This window comes from Leuciscus leuciscus (assembly GCF_965113295.1).
Source record: "Leuciscus leuciscus genome assembly, chromosome: 24".
Classification (NCBI taxonomy): Eukaryota; Metazoa; Chordata; class Actinopteri; order Cypriniformes; family Leuciscidae; genus Leuciscus; species Leuciscus leuciscus.
Genome location: NC_138723.1, coordinates 23,049,871 through 23,075,506, shown reverse-complemented (window position 1 = coordinate 23,075,506; position 25,636 = coordinate 23,049,871). Strand labels below are relative to the sequence as shown.

At 36.3% G+C, this 25,636-nt stretch overlaps 2 protein-coding genes across 5 annotated transcripts in view; both read left to right on the top strand.

Moving 5' to 3' along the window:
• Positions 1 to 276: 276 nt before the first annotated feature.
• On the top strand, positions 277 to 8,369 carry slc1a3b (solute carrier family 1 member 3b). The gene is made up of 10 exons (XM_082157076.1): positions 277 to 366; positions 894 to 1,146; positions 1,424 to 1,561; positions 3,724 to 3,928; positions 4,018 to 4,060; positions 5,300 to 5,571; positions 6,778 to 7,011; positions 7,089 to 7,283; positions 7,380 to 7,514; positions 7,996 to 8,369. The coding sequence occupies exons 2-10, from the start codon at positions 966 to 968 to the stop codon at positions 8,204 to 8,206; spliced, it is 1,614 nt and encodes a 537-aa protein (XP_082013202.1). The 5' UTR covers positions 277 to 366; positions 894 to 965; the 3' UTR covers positions 8,207 to 8,369.
• A 5,141-nt stretch (positions 8,370 to 13,510) lies between these two features.
• nipblb (NIPBL cohesin loading factor b) overlaps positions 13,511 to 25,636 on the top strand; it is a 38,205-nt gene continuing 26,079 nt past the window's right edge. For 2 of the 4 annotated variants that reach the window (XM_082158458.1, XM_082158456.1), the window contains exons 1-8: positions 13,511 to 13,804; positions 20,277 to 20,420; positions 20,747 to 20,912; positions 20,998 to 21,098; positions 22,189 to 22,297; positions 22,460 to 22,611; positions 22,932 to 23,080; positions 23,210 to 23,291. In XM_082158458.1, the coding sequence (XP_082014584.1) occupies positions 20,357 to 20,420; positions 20,747 to 20,912; positions 20,998 to 21,098; positions 22,189 to 22,297; positions 22,460 to 22,611; positions 22,932 to 23,080; positions 23,210 to 23,291 (823 nt within the window). In that variant the 5' untranslated portion in view covers positions 13,511 to 13,804; positions 20,277 to 20,356. Of the gene's footprint in view, positions 13,805 to 20,276; positions 20,421 to 20,746; positions 20,913 to 20,997; positions 21,129 to 22,188; positions 22,298 to 22,459; positions 22,612 to 22,931; positions 23,081 to 23,209; positions 23,292 to 25,636 lie in introns of all 4 variants that reach the window. The other 2 variants (XM_082158457.1, XM_082158455.1) reach the window with 1 other exon arrangement.

Here is a 25,636-nt window from a genome sequence, read left to right as displayed (position 1 = left end):
TGTGAAACACGATGTGAGTTTTGATCTCTTATAGTTGAAAGCCACAGAAAAAAAACTAAGGTTCACCTCATGTGTCTTCTCAAGGAAAGCTTGGAAAGCAGACAGCATCTGCTTTTGAAGATGAACATATTTTTTTTGTGTGTTTCATGTGAGAAACAAGCAAGGACCCCTCCTGCCATTCCATCATGTACCACAACTGGGCCCCCCTTTAAATTGTCTTGAACATCTCCTATTTGAAGTTTGCAAGCTCCTCCCCCTTTGAGATCCTGAGTATCAGGAGCTTCTTACTGGTGGAAGGTTATTAAATTCCCAGCACAGACTGGCTCACTCAGGGCATCTCTCAGCACAAGAGCTCACTGGAAGCAGGTAAGCAGCTCTTGTTCTCTCAGCTACTTGTAGCTAGCTATGGAGGGTTTTTTTATGGCCTGAGGAGCATTTGCCTGGAAAATAATTAAACAATAAGTTATCTGTGGCAAAAATATTTAATGCAAATTGACATATATATATCCTGTACCATTTAAATGCACAGATATATTCATGTGGTTCACTGTGAATTGATGAACCTCAACTGCAAGCTACAAGATCAAATAACTATGGAGTAAATTTATTTTTTCATCTCTAAAATAAAAACCTTTAATTTACTTGAAATGTAATATTGCATATACATTGCATTTGTATTTAATAGTGTATATATAATGCATTGGAAAAATATAGGCACGGTATGTTTATTTATTTACTTTGTTTTATTTTATTGCATTGATAAAAAGCTTTCATTTACAAGAAATTGAATTGCATATCACATATTTAAATATATTCTTTCCCATTTTAACTTTAGGATTTGGGATTTAGAGCAGTGGGTGTGCTAGAGTTTGTCTCATTCTCTCTTCTATTAGTGTAGGGTCTCTTTTGGGTCACCGGTTCAGCCCAGCTAGCTTGATCTCAGTGTGTTGAGTGACACCGCCAGCATGACCAAAACCACTGGAGAGAAGCCGCGGTCGCGCAGTCGCGTGCAGCAGTTCCGTGAGAGAATGCAACTGCGTTCCCTAAAGGCGAGGAAGAAAGTCGAAGACATCACTAAAGATGACGTGAAGTCCTTTCTGAGAAGAAATGCTTTTGTGCTGTTCACCGTTGGAGCTGTGGTCTTTGGTAAGTGCACCTGGTTAACTGTACATACATTCATTTACAGTTTAAAAGTTTGTTCTAACCATCTAAAGAAGCCATCTAAACTGAAGTTAGTTTCTTGCTCAAGGGACACACATCTACAAGCCATCCGTTACCACTCAAAATCTTTAACCACCATATCAAGCCACCAGTTTGCAGTGAATTTTAGATTCCTTTTGACAATGGATGACATTTGATACATGACAGAAAAGGGGTTTTGACAGATCTTTGCATCTGAATTGTTTTTTTATGCTTTATTCAGGTATCGCGCTGGGATTTGCCCTGAGGCCATATAAGATGTCATACAGGGAAGTGAAGTATTTCTCCTTTCCTGGTGAACTATTGATGCGTATGCTGCAGATGCTAGTGCTTCCCCTTCTAATCTCAAGTTTGGTTACAGGTATGATGTATTATTCTTTTGAATATTTTTTACCAGACGTGCAACAGTTCGACCTCAGGTTTTGAATCAAATGTTACAGCGATAATATAAAATAAAAATGCTTCATACAAAAACAGGAAATTTAAGTTTAAGTTCGAACTCTTAGGCCTGGTTTCACAGACAGGGCTTAGACTTAGTTTGATTAGACTTTCAATTAGGGTATTTAAGTAGCTTGTATAAAAGTGCATCTTGAGACCAAACAATGGCACTGACATATTTTAGGATAAGTCAGTGCATGTTGCTTTCAGTTAAAACTCAGCTCAAACATGCATTTTTCACCTGGGACTAGCTTAAGCCTTGTCTGTGAAACAGTTAATGAAAAGTATACAAGTGAAAATCGGGTGGTAGGAAGATCCTCAGTATCTTCGCATTGGGTCTGAGCTGATGGGACCTACCCATAAAAACCTTGTCCCAGTCCTTGTGAATTTTACTGACAGACCTGGTTATGAGGAAAAGGGCAAATCAGTGAAGTAAGGATATAGTAAAGCAAGGACATTGATAGAATGAGAACGATGTGAATTTGGAATTGTGGGAGTGGCTGGACTTTTGAAGTAATTCTATAGGATGTGAAAGAGAAAAGGGATTAAAAAAGGCATGGAAAGGAAGGAAATTACTGGCCAATTAATGCCAACACAGAGAAAAAACAGCTCAGTAATTAAAGGGCCATGGAATTCAAGTCACTGTATATGTAAGAGAATCAGTCACAGGCCTGGTTTCACAAAAAGGGCTTAGATTAAGCCAGGATTAGGCCTTAGCTCAATTAGGATATTTAAGTAGCTTTTATAAACATGCCTTAGAAAAAACATTACTGGTGTGCATCTTGAGACAAAACAATGGCATTGACATATTTTAAGATATGCCTGTTGCTTTCAGTTAAAACAGCTCAAACATGTATTTTAGTCTGAGACTAAACTTAAACATTGTCTGTGAAACCGGGGGAAGTTTATAGAACAACAATAAAGAAAGCATGACATTATGCTGGACTTGTAGACTTTTCTGGTTCGTAGACAGTGACCTCTTTGTGCTTCTATTAAAAGTGGCAGTGAGAATGAGGCAGAGGTTGTAATGACAAGTTCAGCCCCATCCACCCCTGCTGCTTCACATACAATTTCTACCCTATAAAATATTTTGAGCTTGGCATAACTAGAAATATTTGTTTCATATATATATATATATATATATATATATGTAAAAAAAATACTAAGAAATATCTAGATTTTTTGTTATTTTGGCCTATTTTAATGCTAAGACTAAGACTGATGCCTATGCAAACTCTAATTGGTTGATAATAATTTGAATAATAATAATTTCAATTAAGTTATTACATTATTATGAATATTATTATTTTTATTTTTATTAAATTATTTGTTGGTCATTTTATTTGGTTATTGTGCCACACCTGAGTGTAAGAGGGTGCCGTTTTATTTATTCACTTCTTTGTAGCTGCACAATATGAGTCATTTCTTTTGTTTGATACAAGTGCATTGGGAGACTGTTTGCTGTTGCCCTGGAGACATAGAGAGGGTGGCATGACCGCTGAAACACAGGCCGGTGGAGGAATTTCCCAGGCCTGTCCAGGACAGAGAGAGATGAGCGAATGCCATTTAAGAGAGAGAGAAGTATGGTCGAGAGATACAGAGTGTGAACAGAGGAAATTGTGAACTGAGAGGCTAAACTTAAAAGGCTGTGGAGTTTAAAAGATTCTGGAGTTTTGGGCCCCCAGGAGGACGAGAGGACTAAACAATGGCTGCTTTCTCTTTCTGGTCTGTGGATCAGGACAGCAGAAAGGACTCATTCAAAATTTTAACCTTAATTTTTTTGGGCAAGTCAAAGTCATTTTGCCTAAGCAAATTGACTTCTGCTGAGATTTCTATCAATCCCAAGACGTTTAAAGTCAAACGATATAGTCCTTTTTCAGCTAAATTAAGATTATAACATGAATTTTTCACTTTTCACCACCACCATTTTTCATGTCTGTACAAATTCTGGTTGGGTTTTTGTATCAAAATCTTAGTAAAAAAAAATGTCAGCAGGGATGGTACATGGAACCATCTATTTATTGAAAAGTGATTTGGATTCATTCTCATAGAAGAAAATGCTAAAATCGTATTCATTCTGTCTAGGCATGGCAGCGCTGGACAGTCGTGCCTCAGGAAAGATGGGCATGCGTGCAGTGATATACTATATGACCACCACTTTCATCGCAGTGTTTATCGGCATCATTATGGTTCTGATTATCCACCCTGGCAAAGGCTCAAAAGATGAATTCGCCAAACAGCAGAAGATCGAGAAGATCAGCCCAGCTGATGCCTTCCTGGACCTCATCAGGTAACGGGACAGGTGTAGCCCATCATTTACTCAAATACTGATATTAACCAATTACTTTATTCAACACATATGCTGAATTACTTTTGCAGAAACATGTTTCCACCTAATCTGGTTCAAGCCTGCACTCAACAGGTATGAATGTTTTCCCTTCATCCTATCCCTCAAAATTCTCAGTTCTGTTTTATCATAAACAATAATCATAAACAATGATAATATATTAGCTGTTTGCATGCATTATGAAATTAGCAATGGTACATTTTCTTGCCTAAAATGATCTTTATCACTAAAAAAACATAAGCGAATGAATTGAATAGAATTTTACTTAAAATGTAATTTAAGTGAATACTAAAGAGGTAGATCAATAATGTACAACAACTTCTAAACAAATAATGAATGATACAATAACATTTAAATAAAAGCATAAAATATAACTGCAATATAAATTAATATAAATATTTGGCTCCATATCGATTACACTGTCAATGTTGTTTCTAGGAGAATTTTATATTTATAAAGGAATTTTATATAAATAATATTTATAAATAATTATATAAATTATATAGATAGAAATAATAAATGTTCATGTAACAAAATTTATAAATCTTGGGGAATTTTTTTTAAAAGTAAATGAATAATAATTTTGGATGGGTGATTTTTTTATTTTATTGTGTGGTGCACCTTGCCAGAAAATGAGAAAATATCAGAATTGCTGACAGGACCAAACCCCTATATATATATATATATATATATATATATATATATATATATATATATATATATATTGTGAGGTCTAAGGTGTTCAGGGGACAATTTGGGGCGAAGTTCTAATATGTTTCCCTGTTCAGCAGGAAATCAATTCATCATTAAGACTTGATGAGGCTTGATGACATCTCAAAGGACAGAAACTTGTAATTTATCACTCTTGGATCAAAAAGTTTGAGGCCTTGAATTTATAATTGTACCAATACTGCTTACAAGTGTGACAATGTTTCATTTTTCCTACTGCTGGCCCAGGCTAGTTAACTTAGCATGTAAGGAATAGACTTTTTCCATTTAGGATTTTGAGAGTCTGGCTTGATTTCGACCCACAGCTGTGCTTGGCCCGGCTGAGAGCTTAGGCAGAGCTGTGATGGTGCCACAGTCGGATATAATGGGACAGAAATGGTCAGACAATAACACTGAAAAGCCTGACAGTGGCTCACAGTCTGTCCGGACACACTCCACAGGGACACCCTGTAGTCAACCAGATCTAAAAAAAATATTATAATAATTAAATTAAATTAAAATAATATGAACAGGATCTTGTCATATAAAATTTAAATCAGATTGATTCTTGTTGATTTTTTCTTCCTTCTCTTTTTCCTCCTGTAGTTCAAGACCCAATATGGCAAGAGGATCATTAAGGTGAAGATGATCGTGAACGATTCAATATTCAACCTAACTAACGCCACCCAGGAGATTTCCCAAGAGGAAGTGATTCCTCTCCCAGGCTCCACCAACGGGGTTAATGCCCTCGGGCTGGTGGTGTTTTCAATGTGCTTCGGCTTGATCATTGGGAGTATGAAGGAACAGGGACAGGCTCTGAAAGACTTCTTCGACTCCCTCAACGAGGCCATCATGCGACTTGTTGCTATTATTATGTGGTGAGTGAACCAAGACACACAAACTTTTGAGAGAGAAAAAAACGTGCTTAAAAAGTAAACTCATTTAAAAACTGTGTTAATGTAGCCTAGGATGGGTTTTCCAATATTCGCTCCTAATTTAAAAACATATTAATTTACAATAAACCTCAACAGGGAGCATAACATTTTATCAAGTGTTTCTTAACCGGTAGCATTATATTTAACTTATAATCCTGCCATGCTAATTCTTTATCACATTTTTATCTCTTAAATTAAAAATTAAAAATATTATATTATATTATATTATATTATTCAAAAGTTTGGGATCAGTCATTTTATTATAAAAAAATTAACACTTTTACTCAGTAAAAACGCATTAAATTGATCAAAAGTTATTGTAAAGATATTTATAATGTTAAAAAAGATTTTTATTTTAAATAATGCTGTTCTGTTGAACTTTATATTCATCAAAGAAAAGAAATATATTACTGTTTCCACAAAAATATTAAGCAGCACAACAATGTTTTCAACATTGATCATAATGAGAAATATTTATTGAGCAGCAAATCAGCATAAAGAATGATTTCTGAAGGATCATGTGACATGATGTAATGATGCTGAATATTCAGATTTGCTGTCAAAGGAATAAATTACATTTTAAAATATTTATTTTGTTACTGTTTTTACTGTATAATTGATCAAATGTACCCTGGGTGAGCATAAGCCATATTAACCATTATAATTACAGATAGGTAATAAATATTTATTCAAATTTATTGGTATTTATTTGTTTATTGGAGTAGTAATGTATTGGAAAGAGTAGCTTATTAGGAGGCCTAACAAAAATCTGCCTCAAGATTAACTTCGTGGCTTGTAATGTAAGTAATTTACAATAAGACATTGATCATAATTCATAACAGAAATGCCTCATAATAACCTTCACCTTACTGTAGAATTAGATTAATTTCCTCTTTGTCTGGACAGAAATGTGCCCTGTGCTCTCATTTTTTGTGACCCTGTTTCATGACCTCCTTTTCATCTGCATGTTTAACTCATTGACATTTTAGGAAACCTTATTAACAAGTGATGCTTCTGGATGCAGATCCATCCCTGATCCTTAATCTGTTTTCTTTCCACTGTTATAATTTGCCAGTTTACTTTTGTGACTGAGAATGAATGGAGGTAAATGAGTGCACCGTGTCTTTAAACTCCATATCCTGTTCCCAGGTATGCACCTATTGGTATCCTCTTTTTGATTGCTGGAAAAATCGTGGAGATGGATGACATCACTCAGATGGGCGGTCAACTCGGCATGTATACGATAACAGTGATAATCGGCCTCATGATACACGGCATGATCATTCTACCGACTTTGTACTTCGTCATCACCCGGAAAAACCCCTTCATCTTCATCACGGGTTTGCTGCAGGCCCTCATCACGGCTCTCGGCACCTCTTCCAGGTAGGATCGACAAAGTCAAGCTGCCCAAATCATGAATATTGAGCTATCGTTTCACTTTTACGTTTTCCATCCCCCAGCTCTGCCACTCTTCCGGTTACCTTCAGATGCCTGGAGGAGAACAATAAAGTCGACAAACGCGTGACTCGATTCGTGCTGCCCGTTGGAGCCACGATCAACATGGATGGAACAGCACTATATGAAGCCCTGGCAGCCATCTTTATCGCCCAGGTTAACAACATGGAAATGAACTTTGGGCAGATCATTACCATTAGGTGGGATTTTAAAATATAAATAACTCATTAAGAAAACAGAATGATATATACATCACAATTTTCTACATATGATTGATATTTTTTTTAATGATGCAGCATCACAGCCACTGCTGCTAGTATCGGGGCGGCCGGAATCCCCCAGGCTGGGCTGGTCACAATGGTGATTGTGCTGACCTCTGTTGGACTCCCAACCGATGACATCACCCTCATCATTGCAGTTGATTGGTTCCTGTGAGTGACCTCTTATAGAATCGTGATTTGATATGGTTTAAAAAGGGAATAACAATGCAAAAAATATATTAATTTAAAGTATTTTGCAAAACAAGGCAAAATCTTCTGCTAAAATGACTGTGTTTGGCACATATTTGGGACTCCCGTCTTTTCTTTTTTTCATTATCAACCCAGGTGACACACTTTGATATGTTCCCATTAGACTTGCTCCATTTTTCAATGCATTTCATGTAATTCAATAGGTTTTAACATAGAAACGTAATTAGGTTGGCCAAATTAATCATTCCAGATAGATCCCCTTTCCCACAAGTTACACAGCTAAAAGTGCTATTTAAACTAGGATAAAAACTAAGCTGAAAGTAGAAAACTTTTTGACAACCAATCAAGTATCGCTGATATTTTACTGTCTCAGGGTGAAATATACAGGTAAATAAATGGATTCTTCATTTCCTGTTTTACTCACTTTCTGTTGCACTTACAGGGATCGACTGCGCACAACGACTAACGTCCTGGGAGATTCTATAGGAGCTGGAATTATAGAGTTCCTGTCCAAAGATGAGCTTCAGGGCGGTGATGTGGAGTTGGGGAGCTCTGTGCTGGAAGAGAATGAAGTGAAGAAACCTTATCAGAAGATCCCTCAGGAGAACGACTATGAGAATGAGAAACCACCAGACAGCGAGACTAAGATGTAGAGCCTGCATATTCAACACACAACCAAGGATTTTATGTGTTTGTGTCTGTATATGTACAGTGGCCCCAGAAAATATATGAACATTTAAGATACACTAAAAAGTGTAAGAATTTAATTGCATTATATAAGGAAAAATCTAACTAAATGCATTTATTTTAAAGAAATATTGTATAAGCATGCTATTCAAGCTAAACAAAAAGTATTTGGACACTTTCTGATTGTGGAAATTTGGGAAATGAACTACACTTGACATTATAAAATACATATACATATACACATACGTGTTTGTATATATATATATGCAAATTCTGTTGCTATGAAATAAAATTCATACATTTGTGAAGTGTTGCTTACGTGTCAAAAGTGTCCAAATATTTGTTAGGGCCCGTGTACATATATATATATATATAGTATATATTTTTTTTTTGCCTTCTTTTTTCCTTTTACTGTTGTGCTTTGGTTTGGTTCTCCAGGTCATACCGATTGTTATTTTGATTTGGCAGGAGAGTTTTACCTTTACAAAAACATAACCATTCCTCTTTTGAATTGCTTTTTCATTATTTTAATAATTAGCTGAAATGTGAATCTTTGTAGGATATGGGGGGCATTGGTATGTTGGTGACCAACGTTAGACACACAAGCTACAAGAGTGTTAAGACGAACAGGGTCATGGATGTACACAAGACTGATTTTAAGCAGAAATGAATGTCAGTGCTTCATCTGATGAACAGACAGAAGTTCATTACACTTTGCTTATGCCAAGTTCTGCACTAGGTGTTCAACATGAGCAGGAGACCAAGATTAAAAGCTTTTGGGCTCCGTTTGTAATGTGATCATCTATAAGTGGAGTATAAAATATGTATTACTGTAAATATCAAGAGAAAATTATGTTTAGCTTTGAAAGCTGCTTTACACATCTTTATGTATGAGAAGACTCATCGATATTCCTCAGTGTTTCAGCAGCTATTTGACTTTTCTCTGCAGCTCGCACAACTAATCCTAACTGAACAAACAAATACTTACGCGTTTATGAGATTTTTTTTTTATTATTGTTTTCTATTTTCCTATAGTTCATCCACTGACCCTTTTATTGCCATTTGCTAACATTAATGATACATAGAAATAATAAGTGCTACTGAATATTAATAGTTGGAAAAACAGTGGCGTATCCAGGACATTTTTACTGGGGTGGCCAAGATGGGACACAAAACTAGAGTGGGGTGGCCATATATACTATAAAATAATGTTATGTAAACCTTTAAACTCTTATGAACAATAGAGGATTTTAATAATAGTAACAAAGTGCAAACTTTATTTTTAAATAATGGTACTATTTCATAAAATGTAAGATACAGTCACAGGCCTATTTAGGAAATGTGTTTACTATAGTCTGTTATTAATTGCCATAGTGGGGGATATGATTTACTCAATTAACTTGGCCATTAACTTGTCCGAAAATGCATTTGTGTTTATCTGCAAAAAGGTTTACATACACTAGATTGCAGCCTAGGCTACTGTTAATGTAAATATAATGTTAGTGGTTTGTTTTTAAAGTCTACATTAGAGACCTGCGCAGGACGGATTTCTCACTTAATAATTCCTAAAAAGCTGACATCTCAGTTCATCGCCATCTCACAAATCTCTGTTATTATCAATGAAACTGGCTGCATAATTAATCTTTCATATTATCTACACTTTGTTTGATATAATAGATGATTTGCCAGTATGCAGAATTCAGCACTGAACAAAAAGTCCATTTTGAGTGGTGAGGGGATTCTATCTTAAATGCATCTGATTGGCCATTGCGTTCAAGAAATCAACACATATGTCTGTGATTGGCTACATTGTTCAACGCTGCAAACATGTTATAAATAGAGACTCTGGCCTGTAAATCGTTTCTATTTTGTTTTAGTTGTTCTTGTTGCTTTTGTGCAACAGATGAATGACAATTTATTCGTTTTTATTTGTTCAATTTATAGATAATTCTATTTTGCGGGAGTCCCGACTCCCGCGAATCGACACACGAGTGCATTACCGCCCGCGCCCGCACTCGGCCATCAGATCTATATTCCCGTGCCGCACTCTGTTGCGTTGGGTCCCGACCATACCTCTCAATCGACTGATTCCAGCGTTTTTATCGTTGTTGTATTGTTGCAACTGTGTGACCGTCCTCTTGTTTCACGGACCAGCAGCAGCAGGTGCACCGTGCAGCGCGCGTGCTCTTATCTCATGGGTCATCTGACCTGCATGGCCAAACGTCCGCTGAGCAGAAATCAGCTCTCACAGTCTCAGTACGACCGTTACTGTGTTAGTTAAAAATGTGAAACTGGCCCTAAATCAGTTGATCAGCTGTCATCACTGATTGACAACATTTCTCGTTTCTTGTGTTGACGAACTTGACCTACCTATCAGATCTGGGGTGGCCACAGGGGTGGCCAATGAGCTTTCAGGGGTGGCCCCGGCCACCCCAGGCCACCCCCTAGAATCGCCATTGTGGAAAAAAAGGACTGAATGTTTACAGTCTTGTGATTGCAGTGACACTGAAGTCATTTTGAAAATGTAAATCTTTTGAAAACATGCTATAGACACAGGTTGGACTCACATGTACTCGGCTGGAAACTGTGATCTTATATTTGCCTTTTTTAAATTCTTAGTTTTTTTTCATGTTGCTGTATATTTCCTGTCTCTAAAGCAAAATGGGTGATTAGAACTATAGAGAAAGAGCATACGCATGTTGTGTGTTAAATATAGTTTTGAATAAAATGGAGAGTGGTGATGCATTGTGTTGGAATTTTGATTAATGATAGGTGAGTAGCTGTGGTTTATTATATTTTTCACACAGTCCAACTTTTTCAACAAACTCTTTTGATATTGGAGAATTAATCTTAATTAAACATGAACAGAATGTGGAATATAATTAATATATTCAAATGTATTTATTTAAAAAAGGCCAGAAAATGTTGATTAATAGTTTCTGCAAATAAAGGAAAGATTAAAACGATCAATAGACAAGAAACACAAACTTCTAACCTAGTGGATAATTCTAAATGGACTCATGCTGCCATCTAGTGGGCAATAATTTTCCTCAGGCAAAAAAAAAATGTCATTAGTATTCTAGTAGTTAACTATTTTAAAACATTATGCGCCGCATTGTTATTAAAAAGCTCTAATGAAGGTGAATTTGTGCTATAGTTAAGGAAAGGGTGTGCTTGTCTCTATTATGATGTCTTAAAGAACATCTATGTGCCTTCATTGAAGTCAAACTACACTTCACACTTCAATGAAGGCACAAAGGTGTTATTTAAGACGTTATGACAGAGGCAAGCAAACTTTTTCCTTAAAGGGATAGTTCACCCAAAAAGGAAAATTCTGTCATAATTTACTCACCCTCAAGTTGTTCCAAACCTGTGTGAGTTTTGTTGAACACAAAAGAAGATATTTTGAATAGTACAGTTGACAGTAGCCATTGACTGCCCTAGTATTTCCATACTGTGGAAGTCGATGGCTATTGTCAACTATTTTGTTTCCAACATTCTTCAAAGAAATCTTCTTTTGTTTCCAACTGAAGAAAGAAAACCATACAGGTTTTGAACAAATTGAGAGTGAGTAAGTGATGACAGAGTTTTCATTTTTGGGTGAAATATCCCTTTAACTATTATAATGTTCCTTCATTAGAGCTTTTTAATAACAATGCGGTGCATAATGCATTTAGCCAATTTAGTCAATTGGACATAGTCACACATGACCATTTTTTTACTGTTCAAATCAGGCTAAAAAAAAATGTTAAAGGGATAGTTCACTCAAAAATGAAAATTGTGTCATCACTTACTCAACCTCGTGTTGTTCTAAACCTGTATGGGTTTCTCTGTTCTGTTGAACACAAAAGAAGATATTTTGAAGAATGTCGGTAACCAAACAGTTGATGGACCCCATTGACTTCCATAGTGGGAAAAAAAAATACTATGGAAGTCAATGGGGTCTATCAACTGTTTGGTTGCAGGTTTCATAGTGACAATTAGCCTCATATATAGTGTGACAATATGTCTTGTCATTGGGGCATGTTGTCACAGAAGGCCAACGGGTGTTCAATGAACTGCATCTTTTTGTCCCTGGTGGAAATGTTTAAAAGCCTTTTTGTAGCTTAAGGTATGTGCCTATACAGAAGCTAACTGAGAAATATTCAGAGTGATGTAAAAACTATTATGCCTGAAATATTAGTTTAGTACCGTGAGGTGGCGATATTGAACTCATATCCAGATGCCTGTACACACTACCATGAACAATATCACGTTGGTTCAGTCAAATATTTGTGTAATATCTACGTTCACACACATTTTCATTCATCAAAACGTTCTGATTTTAATTAATTTTATCAGTTGAAAAAGTTAAAGGCAAGACACCACTGGTGAATATGTTTAACTAATTGATATTCCCAGTTAATTAGCCTAATCGCAAGAAATTAAGACATTCAATTTTATATTACACGTTTTCTGAAATGTTATGTTAAACGGGCAAATGGGGCGTAATTTAATAAAAATAATTATGACTAATTTGCATATTTACAGACCATAAATCTGATTATTGGATAAAGCCAGGTTCAAAATTAATTTAGGTGACATACTAGAGTTCAAGGTTTTTACATAGGGGATTTTAGATAATGCTTTAAACAGTAAAAAAAAAAAAAAAAAAAAAAAAAAAAAACTTATTAGGAGTAAAATGTTATAGAAATCAGGAGAATCTCATGAACAAACTCCTCTAAAAACCTTTCAAATAAAAATGGAAAGTCTGGTGCATAAAAGTGCAACTGAAGTTTAAATTTCTGGATCACTGCATGAGAAAAACATAATTTTGAGAAAATATATGTATTGTAATTGAAATGTAGGCTACAGACACAAAGAGATCAAGTGTGATAGGCTACTGTAATAAACACCTAAATGTTTCCTTTCCACTAGTCTGAAAGAATGTTTATGGAAGCAAACATGTTATGGAAGCAAAATAGCCCAAAATCTCTTGAGCATGAAAAACAATGGTTTGCTTGCCTGTAGTCTTAATTACCTTGATTAAAAAGGTGTATTTTGCTTATAAAGCTCCACGTTAATTGTATACACGGGATACAAATGTACACGTTTAATGAACACACACCTCAGATATTTGAATTACTGTGAGAAGAAGAGAGGAGGGAGATGAAAGCAGAGTGGAGGATGATATAGGAGAGGATGGGAAGCAGCGGATGGGAGAAGGAGGGAAGGGGAGGAGAGCAGGCAGCGGAAGTCGGCGGGTCGCTGCTGGTTGGTTCGGCGCCGGTGGAGGGAGTCATTCCTGCAGCAGTGCTTCCGGTCGGCATTTTGTTCTGCGAGAGAGAGAGTGACTCTGTGTGGATTCTTTTATGAGCGCCCAGGAGCCTTTAGGAACCGAATCCTTTCTGCCATCGTCCGGAGTAAAGTGCGAGCTTCCGCGGGCGCCTACGAGAGGAATGACCGCCGCCCGTCCGTCTTCATGTTCGCAGTGAGAGGAAGCGGTGCGACCCGGATTATTGTTGTGAGAGGGACACAGCGAGCCCGAACCCCTCCACCTTCAGCTTTCAACAACAGAGCCTCAGGTAAACGCGCCGGACCCGTTTCGCTTGTTCCGAGTGGGAGAGCACAGTAGCCAAGTGTCGGGGTGAGACGTGCTTCGGACTTTTCGAAAGGTTATCAGTGTTGTGCAGCCCTCGCTCAGTGTTAGCATACGCGTTAGCTCGGTGCGGGCCCGCAGGCGAATCCGCGGTTCGGATGGTTCGCGAGCGAAAGGCCAAAACGGGCCGTTTAAACGGACCCAACCGGTCCAGGGGGCTCGTCTGGAGATGCAGGTGTGGAGCTGAACCCGAAGCCCGGAGATAAGAGTCATACAGGCCTGCAGCTCCGCAGACCAGAGTAAACAATACTGTCCTCTCAGAGTAAACCTCATTCACCTTCTATCAGAGTAAACAATACTGTGCTTTTAGTGTAAAACTGCTTTCAGCATCTGTCAGAGGAGGCAAAATCATACCAGAAACATCCTTAATAACTTAAATTCAGAATAAACAATACTCTCATATTAGAGCAAACTTGTTAGCCATCAGAGTAAACAATAGTCATACTACAGCAACCCTCATTAACTGTCTGACAGAAAAAAAGCTATACGCTCAACTTATTTACCTTCTAGCGAAGTAAACAATAACATAAACAACTAGATTAGATAGCAAACCTGATTAGCTATACATCAGAATAAACTAAACACACTTCTTAGAGCTGCACTTATTGGACATCAGAATAGTTTCATTAATGAGTATCAAAACCTCGCATTATAGCAAACCTTTGAACATCTGTCAAAGTAAAGAGCAAACAATACAGTTCTGTATTGAGTAATACTGGCCTTTAATTAATCAGAGACAATTTATAAACAGAAAAGAATCGTTATCAAAATATTCATAACTAGCTGGTTGCGTGATGGGAATATAAATAAATTATTGAAATGTAAAGACCTTTACCTGCAGCTCAATATTCTTTTCATTTTCAAAGGCGAAGAGTTTCTATACTCGTTTACTGTTAATTAACTCTGACTTGAAGAGAATGTAAAGGATATTCAAATTAAGGCCCTAGTGAGATTAATATGATCATAAACAAACATTGTGCACATTTATAATGCTCAATCTTTGAATATAGATATGGCTAGTAATATTCATATATATGTAGTAATATTGCTTTATAAATAACAGAATGAAATAGGCTAACCTCTTTTATAAACAATATTTTTTTTTGTTAAATTAGTTATTTTAATAGAAAATAAATATATATTTTTAAATATTTAAAATATTTTGTGTTTTAAACAGAACTTTGGAGATTTGTTCATTTAAAAATATTATGGGTTTGAAAAAATAAGATTATTTATTTTGACAGCTAGGAATGAAGGAATGAATGAATGAATGAAGGAAATGCTACTTGGGTTTAGTTAGCTTTAGCAGTTCGTTTCGCATATATGTGCACAAATTGAAAACTGAAAGTAAATTCAAAGTTTTGTGTCTGTTGACAAGATTCTGGATTCATTGCAGTAGATTCTGAGAAAGGAATACAGTTGAAATCGCTCGCATTTATGACAAGACTGTCAGATTTGGTTGTTTAAATTGCTGTGGTGTTTTATTGGAGCAGCTAGTGCTGGAGAAACATTGAGCTGTGGCTGTAATCTATGAATGAGTTTTCACATAGCAGACCAATGTTAATGTATTAGCCTAACCTTTCATAATAAAACAGGTGATAGAGATTGTCCTGAGCTGAACTTTAGTGTTTTTTAATAACTTACCAGTTCACCATCATTTGATGCTTTTGCTGTTCAGTTCACTTTATTTCATTTGTACTTGGATCAATGTTTGTGTAATAACAAGTATAGGCACTCAAGAAAATATTTTTTTGTTTTATTGAATCATCTTCTGTACTGTACATAACTTCACAGTCACACTTTTCCCGAGTTTTGTTGCACTGTTGTCTAGTCTATAAGGCAACATGATATGTCATGTGTATTTATATATTTATTTATATAGCCAGTGCTGGGTAGTAGCCTAACTGATTATATGTAAATCTGAATTATGTAATCAGATTCCAAAAATTAAGTACTTGTAATTAAATTGTACTATTTTAAAAAATACTCAATCAGAATGCAGATACTTTTTTATTGATTACATGGTTACTAATATTCACAAAATGGCAGTAAATTATTCAAAATTAATTGATTCTCCCTAATTCTTCATTTTTATTTTTTCAATTTTCCTTTCTCAAAAGTTGACTCACTAATCAGGCGACTATAATTAAATGGAAAAGAAGAGGCCGCCCAGCATAAAACAAATAACATATTTAATCTTTTTTTAAAATAATGTTTTTATTTTCTAATTATTTTTTTCTTATAATGTAACTTTTTTTTATGATTTAATTCATTATTTGCTTTTTGTAAATGTATGAACCCTCTGCAGTTTCTTCCCAAACCCTAGTTAGGGAAACCCTGACGTAATGTAATTTTTAATGCACTTCATGTTGTTGATATTTTTCTTATCAATAGAATACAGATTCTATTCAAGTCAATATTATAAAAACAAGTTGGGTCAAAAGTAATCTAAACGTAATCAAAAAGCAGTCAGATTACATTACCTAACAATTGTACTAACTAGTGTTGTCAAAAGACCCGGTACTTCGGTACCAAGTCGGTACTAATTTTTTTTAAACGTCACGGTACCAGGTTTTCTCAAACCCGGTACTTGATGCGCGTGCATGCCCGAAGCGCGTGCAGTTGCGTCCTCTTCATAAAAGCGCTGATGGCGATCGGCGGTGCTGCTGCTGATGTGGTGCTGATGTTTTTGCGCGTGCAGATACGTTATTTCAAATGGCGCGAGGCAAGCGCGCTCATAATAGAAGCGGCGCGCTCGCTTTTCCATGTGCGTTCATGGATGCATAGCAACGACAGACGCCACGGGAGTACAAACGCTTGTGCGAACTGCGCTCTCCATGACGACGAGGAAGTGTGACATAGGCCTATTAATTGATTTCTAGCCCTTGCATTAGCTTTACTACTAGATATATTTATGGAGATGAGAAATAAAAAGCCGTCATTAATATCAGTCCGTCAGAAAAGCAGTTCTAGTCTTATTCTTGGCTGGATAACTCTTAGCAGGTTTAAAAAGCCCTTTTAAAGTTAAATATGAATACAGTTTTGGATTAAATAAAAGTATATATATAGTCAAGTCAAATAAAACATATTTTATCTCCTGTATAGTTTGGTAATGCTACAATAAGATACCATTCATTAACATCACTTAATGCGTTATCTAACATAACACATTGAGTGAACAATATATTTTTACAACATTAATTAATGTTTGTGAATGTTATTTAATACAAAACACTTGATTGGTCATGTTTGTTCACTTCATTCATTGTGCATTAAATAATGTTAACAGAAATAATGTTAACTTTTGATTTTAAAAATGTATTTTTTAAATGAACCCCTAAAGGAGAATAATTGCGACAGTATATAACTATTGTTTTTTTTGTTAGGTCATTTTATCTAATGTTATCTAACAAATGGAATCTTATTGTAAAGTGTTTTTAATACTACAGTTTCCATCTTTGTGATATACACTTTAATATAATTATGTAAATTTAATCTAAATTAAGCTTTGGTACCGAAATTGGTACCGAGAACCGTGGATTTTCACTGGTATCGGTACCGAATACTGAAATTTTGGTACCGTGACAACACTAGTACTAACTACAATTTTTATAATTTAATTTGTATTCAGTAATGGAGTACAATTTTATTAATCTACTCAGAACTGTATATAGCTTTAGATATCTAGAACTGATCAGAGTCTGTTTGTTGGGAGTATCAATACAGCGGCCGTCATATTTGAGCTATATTGCTGTATATACTACCAGTCTAGAATGTAATCCAAAGACAGACAAAATGTGTACGAGAGCGCTGTTTCCTCTCATGCACGTCTGAGTTTGTGTTGCACAATGTATGATCCTTTTTGATTTGTTGTTGTGCAATTATGGTCTAAATATTACTTTATTTTGTCCCTCAATTAGAGAATACCACCTGAAGAACTAGGGGCCATTTACACGATGCTTCTTTCAACTAAAAACGGAAATCTTTTTATGTGCTTTGGCCGTTCATTCTCACGACAACGTAGTTTTCAGGGCCTGAAAACTCAAACTTTTGAAAATGTTTCAAAGTGCTTCAAAAACGATACCGTTATACTCTCTGTGTAAACTACAAAAACACGAATTTGTGAAAACTGTGTCGGCATGCTCATGCGTATTACGCGTTCAATCTATAGGAGCGTACTTGTGTTTCTTTACAAAGTGACATCGCCAACTACTGGCTTGGCATGATTAATACAGCGTTTTTAATCGTTTTCGCAGGTCAGTGTGAACGAGGACTGTTTTGACAATGTTGTTGCATGTACATGAAAAACACCAAAAACACTTTTCTGTTTTTAGTACATCATTGTCGTGTAAACGTACCCTTAGAGGATTATTCTGTACGTTTTTTGTCCTGCTATTTATATAAAAATTGTACCTGATGTTATCGAATGCTGAAGGTTCATCATAATAAATAACCTAAAAGTGCAGATTCTACAAATCTATCTCTAAATGCAAATAATAATCATCCATTCTCTTCAGATTACAAAAATGTGTGCATATTATGATAATAATAATAATAATTATTACATAATATATAATATGCATAATAATAATAAAAGCATTATGCATTGTAAATATTTTATTATTATTAATAAGTATTATTATCAATAGTAATAATTTACTTTAGTAATTTATATTTAGAATATCATTTTTTTATTATTGTAATTAAAAAGCAGAAATAAGACATGAAAAATGATCCTGATCCCTAAATATCAGTTATTGAACATTTAAACATAAAAATAATCAAAGAAAAGGTAAAGAAAAAAAAAAGAAAGGTCAATCTCAGTTCTTGTTTACATAGGCCATTATCATCAGAAAAAAATAGTTTTTGCAATTACTCGCAAGTAATTTCTTCCTTCTTTGGTTGTATTTTATGAATGTTTTCTCCATTCTACTGCTTCCAGTTGCTCTTATAGCAGTAAAACGCAGGGCATCCACAGGCAGCTGCATGCCTTTTATGTTTTGGAATTGATGTTGGAGTCTCGCTGAGACTCTGGTGGTTTACAGTAGAGGAAGAGATTGGCTCTTGAGCAGCTGAATGCAGCTGAAGCCAAACTCCGGCTTCTTCCAAATTTGTTGCAGCCGTCTGGGGAAGACCTTCCTGTTTCAACAGGACAGTGTCTCCTGCAGCCTGTCCCAGTGCCTGATGGGAAACTCTCCTAGAGTAGTAGAGGCAGTTCTAGCAGCATAGGGGGAGGGGCAACTACAAAATAAAGCCCATTTGATGAGCAGATGCGCGTGTAGTTTTGGCCATGCCTGGTACCTCTTTTGTTCTGAGCATAATGCATATGGTAAGTTTAAAATTACGTTTTTTGTTTTTATGTATATGGCTATGGTAACATTGTGTTCACAAAAGTAATGTATACCTGACAATGATCAGAGTTTTACTGAACACAAGACCTGATACTTTTTTTGGTGGATAGTTACTTCTTTTTAGAAATTCCACATTTTAATTTCCCGATGTCAATGCTAGCAAACATTATCATGTTGATCAAAACATTGAGTTATTTTGAGCTAGTAGTCATGCTATGAGAAAAACGAGGGGTTTGCAAAGTTATTGCTATTAAACTATTATGAATGCAAGAAGTGGCAGTGAAAAAGATATACGCTATCGTATCGAATCTCTTATGCAGAATACTGTAAAAACAGTGATGCTGTGAAATATTATTGTAATTTAAAATAATTGTTTTCTATTTTTTTATATATATATTCATTTTTAAAGTATAATTTATTCCTGTGTTGGCAAAGCTGACATTACTCAAGTTGTTAAGTGTCACATGATCTGTCAGAAACCATTCTAATATGCTGATTTGGTGTTCAAGAAACATTTCTTATTATCAATGTTGAAAAAAAATTGTTTTGCTTAATGTTTCTGTGGAAACCACGCTACATTTGTTGAGGATTCTTTGATGAATAGAATAGATGGTTCAAAAAGAACAGCATTTATTTAAAAATAGAAATGTTCTGTAAATTATTATAAAGGTCTTCACTGTCGCTTTTGATTAACTCAATTAATCCTTGCATAACTAATGTATTAATTTCTAATAAAAATCTTACTGAACCCGTACTTTTGAACGGTAATGTAGAAAATTTGAATAAAAAGGTGATTTTTTTTTCAAAGATTTAACAATAAAAAACATTTATGAACAATTAACTAAACCTGTTTGTGGAGCCTTGCTTTCCTCATCTTAAGCATTGTAGTATCATAAGATTTAGATCAAATATTTTTAATTATAATACTGTCACTGTGTTATTGTTTCCATACCTCAGAAAGGGAAGCGCTGTTATTTCAATGTTCGTGGATGCTGAAAATGATGATGATGATGATGATGTCATTATGTCCTCTTCTTCCTCTTGCAGCAAAAGATGTAAAGGTGGATCAGTGAGCAGCGACACCGAGCGACCTGTGCATCCACGCGAGCTCCCTGCCCTTCTTCAGCATGAATGGGGATATGCCTCATGTTCCTATCACCACTCTCGCTGGGATCGCAAGCCTCACCGACCGTAAGTCATGCAAACTTTTTGTTAACTGAACTTGTATGACAAATCCAAAGCTTGTATAACAATTAAAGCATAAATAAAAAGCTTGGTATGAAAATTACTTCTAAAGTCAGTTGAAAAAGTATATACTGATGAATGACCTTTTTTAGTTGGCTTTTGGAGATTTGGATTAAATGTCTGTTTGTACCTTTCAAATCAATTGGACTTGATTTGTAAAGGCAATACATTTCTTTGTGCCTGAATCGAAATGGAAAGTCCCAAAGAATGAGTTAAATATTTAACTCCTGTTGTGATAAGGAATAACTCATGTTTTTGTGTTTATTTCTTAGTGTTAAATCAGCTGCCTCTCCCCTCCCCTTTACCTGCCACCACCACTAAGAGCCTGCTTTATAATGGGAGGATCGCCGAGGAGGTCAGCTGTTTGCTTTCCCGGCGGGACGACACTCTTGTGTCCCAGCTGGCTCACAGCCTCAACCAGGTGTCCACTGAGCACATGTGGGTATCTCACCAAATGAGTTTATCTTGCATGATATGTTAAATATCTGTGTGTCTCATTCCGTCTTTGTAATTCTGCATGCAGAGAGCTGAAGGACAACTTGGGCAGTGATGACCCGGAAGGAGATGTGCCTCTACTGCTACAGACGGTGCTGTCCAGGAACCCCAATATCTTCAGGGAGAAAAGTACGCCCACCCGATATGGGGTTCAGGGCGGTAAGGAGAAACTGCAGAAATAAAGCTGTTTAGTCTGGGCATGCTTTTACTCTGTGGCCTCTGTTTGAGCTCCCTGGATTAGAAATCCCATTTTCCTAGTTTCCAGACTGTAGTTAGTGTTATTTAGTGGTAACATCAATTATAATTTTAGACAAATTAAATCAAATGCCTTTGAAACTGCCATTATGTAATCTTTTTACATTTTGGCTCTATTGCATGCACTACCGTTTAAAAGTTTAGGGTCGGTAAGATTTTTTAAATGTTTTTAAAAACAGTCTCTCATGCTAACTAAGGCTGCATTTATTTAAAGCCGCAGTCCGTAACTTTTGGCTCTCTAGCGGTTAATAAACCGAACTGCATGCTCCTTGCGGAGGAACATTTTAGCCAGAGCTACTTCTCTCTGTTTATGTCTATGACGAGTCACGCAGTTACTGGGCTACTCCGCTGTGGTACGACCCGAACCAGTCTAAAATAGTCTGAATATAAACACTTATTAAAGGTGTATCGTAGTGATTCAGGATAAGACAAAAGCACGATTTGGAAAATGGATTCATGATGTACTCGCTTATTATATAAATTGTCAATTTTACGGACAACAGCTTTAATAAAAAAAATGCAATAAAAACAGTAATAATGTGATTTTTTTTTCTTTCTATTTTAATATATTTACATTTTTAAAATGTATTTTATGTGATGGCAATACAACATTTTTAGCAGCCATTGCTCTAATATGCTAATTTGGTGCTCAAGAAACATTTCATATTATTATTATCAATGTTGAACAATTGTGCTGCCTTATATTTTTGTGAAAAACGTGATGATTGTTTTTTTTAGGATTCTTTGAATTCTAAAGTTTACAAAAATCTTACTGACCCAAAACTTTTGGACTGTACTGTATGTTGTTTATTTAGTTTACATTTGGATCACAAAATGCAATTTTATTTTATTGCTGACCAAGATAAAACAAATTTTACTTGTTATAGTTCTAGTCAGACAGCTTGCCACATGAAGTCAACATTTTAAACCATGGTTTGTTGACTCTTTATTTTATGTTTCGAAGGTTTAATGCAACAGCCAATGATACCACCGTACAAGATGCCTCCGAATTCCATGCATGGAAGTCCGGCGCCAAACTACCAGCAAACCACTATCACTCCAAGCCCTCCCAGGTACTGTTCCAGTTTCCTTTTTATTTGGGTTAAATAGGTAAATGGCCAACAGCATACAATTTTAACTGCAATCATTGTGAATAAAGAAATTAAAATATGCAGAAAAAGAAACTGGTTCCATTTCCACCCTATATACTGACCAGTTCCACTCTCACTCGACAGCCGATATGTTCAACCTCAGGCGGGTTCTGGTACCAGGTACATTCCCCAGCAGAACAGCCCAGTGCCCAGCCCATATGCACCACAGAGCCCCGCAGGCTACATGCAGTACAGCCACCCACCCAGCTACCCTCAGCACCAACAGATCCAGCAAGGTGAGTCCACGCTCTCCTCTCTGAAGAGAACCTCAAGAGGATTGTCACCATTTTCAGTGTCTGTAGTCTTAAAACACCTCAAGGCTCAAGGAAAAGTGGTTTTAATAGGATTTGCTAGTAGTGAATCTTCTTTTATCCTATCCATTTCTGAATGATACGACTGAAAACCATCCCTGGCTATTAAAATCGAAAAATGAAATGTGTATTTACTTTCTTAATGCATGTTCCAGGTCTTATTGTGAACAATTAATCGGTGGAGATTTTTTCGAAATAAAAATCAGTGAATGAGTTGTTTTTTTGTGTGTGTGTGTGTGTTGCAGTGTCCGTATCCAGTCCAATAGTTCCTAGTGGCATGAGAAACATCCATGACAACAAAGTCTCTGGTCAAGTGTCGGGCAACTCCAACCACAATGCGAGGCATTGCTCCAACGACGAGTACATCAGCATCGTCCAGAGACTCGGAAATGAAGTGAGTGCTTGCCAACAAGAGTACTTGCCTAAAAATATTTCAGTCTCCAAATGAATTTTTCTTAATTCAATTGGGCCTGGATTGGCACATTTTTCATGTTGACAGCTCATGTTGTCTGTGTTTTCACAGGAGAGTGACCCCGCTTTGAGAAATGCCTCCTTTTCTGTACGCTCCGTCTGCTCTCCTGCTGGAAGTGAAGGGACTCCGAAAGGTGGATTGCACCTCCATTTTTGTACATATACTATTTTTTAACTCTTAAGCTTCTCCTTCCTCCCCATTGGTCTCTTTTCACATTGTACTTTGGGTACATTTGCGTCATCGTGTTAACTAGCGGCAGCTGTGTTCCACAGTAAGTAGGTAACAACTCCGGGTGAGATAATGCAAGAATTTATTCATGTTATTTTCATTTTGAATGTACACACTTTATACGTACACTTGTGCTTGTCTGTCGTGGATGTATAGCATGCTTGCTTTTCCCAAAGACAATATATTCAGAGACAAGAAGCTGTGAGAAATGATACCATTGACTTAAGTAGTGATGTAAGGAATACTGTGTCTGGTCAAAGCCTCTACTCGTTTCAGTTGAGAACAGCTGTTTATGAGCACTATTTGTTTATAGCACACATTTAAGCTAAGCTTTAAAAAAAATTAAGGTGTTGTAAAATCAAGCGTAGCGTTAGTTCTGGCAGGTCACGTTAGTCAAGCTTGCATCAGCTGATCCATGTCTACCTATAGGAATACGATGCCTATCACAGCATCCATATATAAGCTCCTTCAGTATTATCAGCAGCTATCGCGTTTCTCAGAAGCTAATCACCCTCATCCATCCCCAGCATTCATGTTGATTCTGTTTACCCTAAGGGCGGTTATTGCTGCTCTATCTGCTCTTATCCATGCTAGGCTGCATGGATTCGCAGGGAGTTCTTGCCCAGAACAGAACCAAACCGCCAATCCAAACTGTATGCTAATTGTCAATCGTATTTGACGATAGTGGTCCTGACAGAACTAAAGTCTTCGGGCATATAGTGTCCCAGACACCAGGGTGAGATTACCCCCAAAAATGAAAATTCTGTCTTCATTTACTTACCCCCATGTTGTTCCAAACCTGTAGGACTTTTGTTCATCTTCTGAACACAAATGAAGATATTTGAGAAATATGAGGGATTTCTGCCACTCCATTGACAGTTACAACCACTTTGACAATTAAAAAAAGTTCATAAAGAGATCTTAAATCTAATCCATATAAATTGAGTGGTCCAAATTTTATGAAGAGACAGGATTGCTTTATATGATGAACAGATTGAATTTATGCTTTTATTCCCATATAAACATTGATCAGCGAACTTAAACAGCAGCTCAACCGTACATGCTTGACGGGTGAGAATAAACCTCATTGGTTCTCACACGTTAAGCAAGCATGCTTGAGCTTCCGTTTACCATAACTGATGTGTGTGTTGATGACTGTTTATATGTGAATAAAAGCTCAAATTAAGTCTGTTATGTATGTAGTGATCGTGGCTCTTGGACTAAACCGCTCAATTCATATGGACTAGTTTTACAATTTCTTTATCATATTCATATTTCATTTGTTACAAAAACAGCATTTTTCCACCTTAGAAACATTGCTAAGCTACGTAATATGCTATCAGTTTCTGATGCAGAAAAGTTAGTTCATGCATTCATGACCTCGAGACTGGATTACTGTAATGCTTTACTAGCTGGTTGTCCTGCATCCTCAATAAACAAGCTACAGTTAGTCCAAAATGCCGCCGCTAGAGTTCTTACTAGATCAAGAAAATATGATCATATAACACCGATTTTATCATCACTGCATTGGTTACCTATAAAGTTCCGTATTAATTACAAGGTATTGCTACTGACCTATAAAGCCCTAAACGGCTTAGCTCCAGTCTATTTAACGGATCTTTTATCACCCTATAATCCATCGCGCTCTTTAAGATCACTAAATTCAAGGCTTTTGGTCATACCTAGGATATCCAGAACCACCAAAGGAGGGAGAGCATTCTCACATTTGGCTCCAAAACTCTGGAATAGTCTTCCTGATACTGTTCGTTGCTCAGACTCGCTCTCCCAGTTTAAAACTAGATTAAAGTCGCATCTCTTCAGCCAGGCATTCATATAATCCTACAGTTCAAACTACAATCCGGCCTCTAGCTCATAAATGCCAGAGGAGAACTGGCCCCCGACTGAGCCTGGGTTCTCCCAAGTTTTTTTTTTTTCTCCATTAGGTCACCTGATGGAGTTTTAGGACACCATTAGGTCACTTGATGAAGTTTTTCGGTTCCTTGCCACTGTTGCCTTTGGCTTGCTCAGTTGGGGATATTTAATTTAATTTTATCAATCAATAAATTCCTCTTGAAACAAACTTTGTTGTATTATTTTAATTTATTACTGTGAAGCTGCTTTGATACAATCTGTATTGTGAAAAGCGCTATACAAATAAACTTGACTTGACTTGACTTGACTTTATGAACTTTTTGTTGCCGCTGCGTCAAAGTGGTAGTTGCGTAGCTGTCAATGGAGGGACAGAAATCT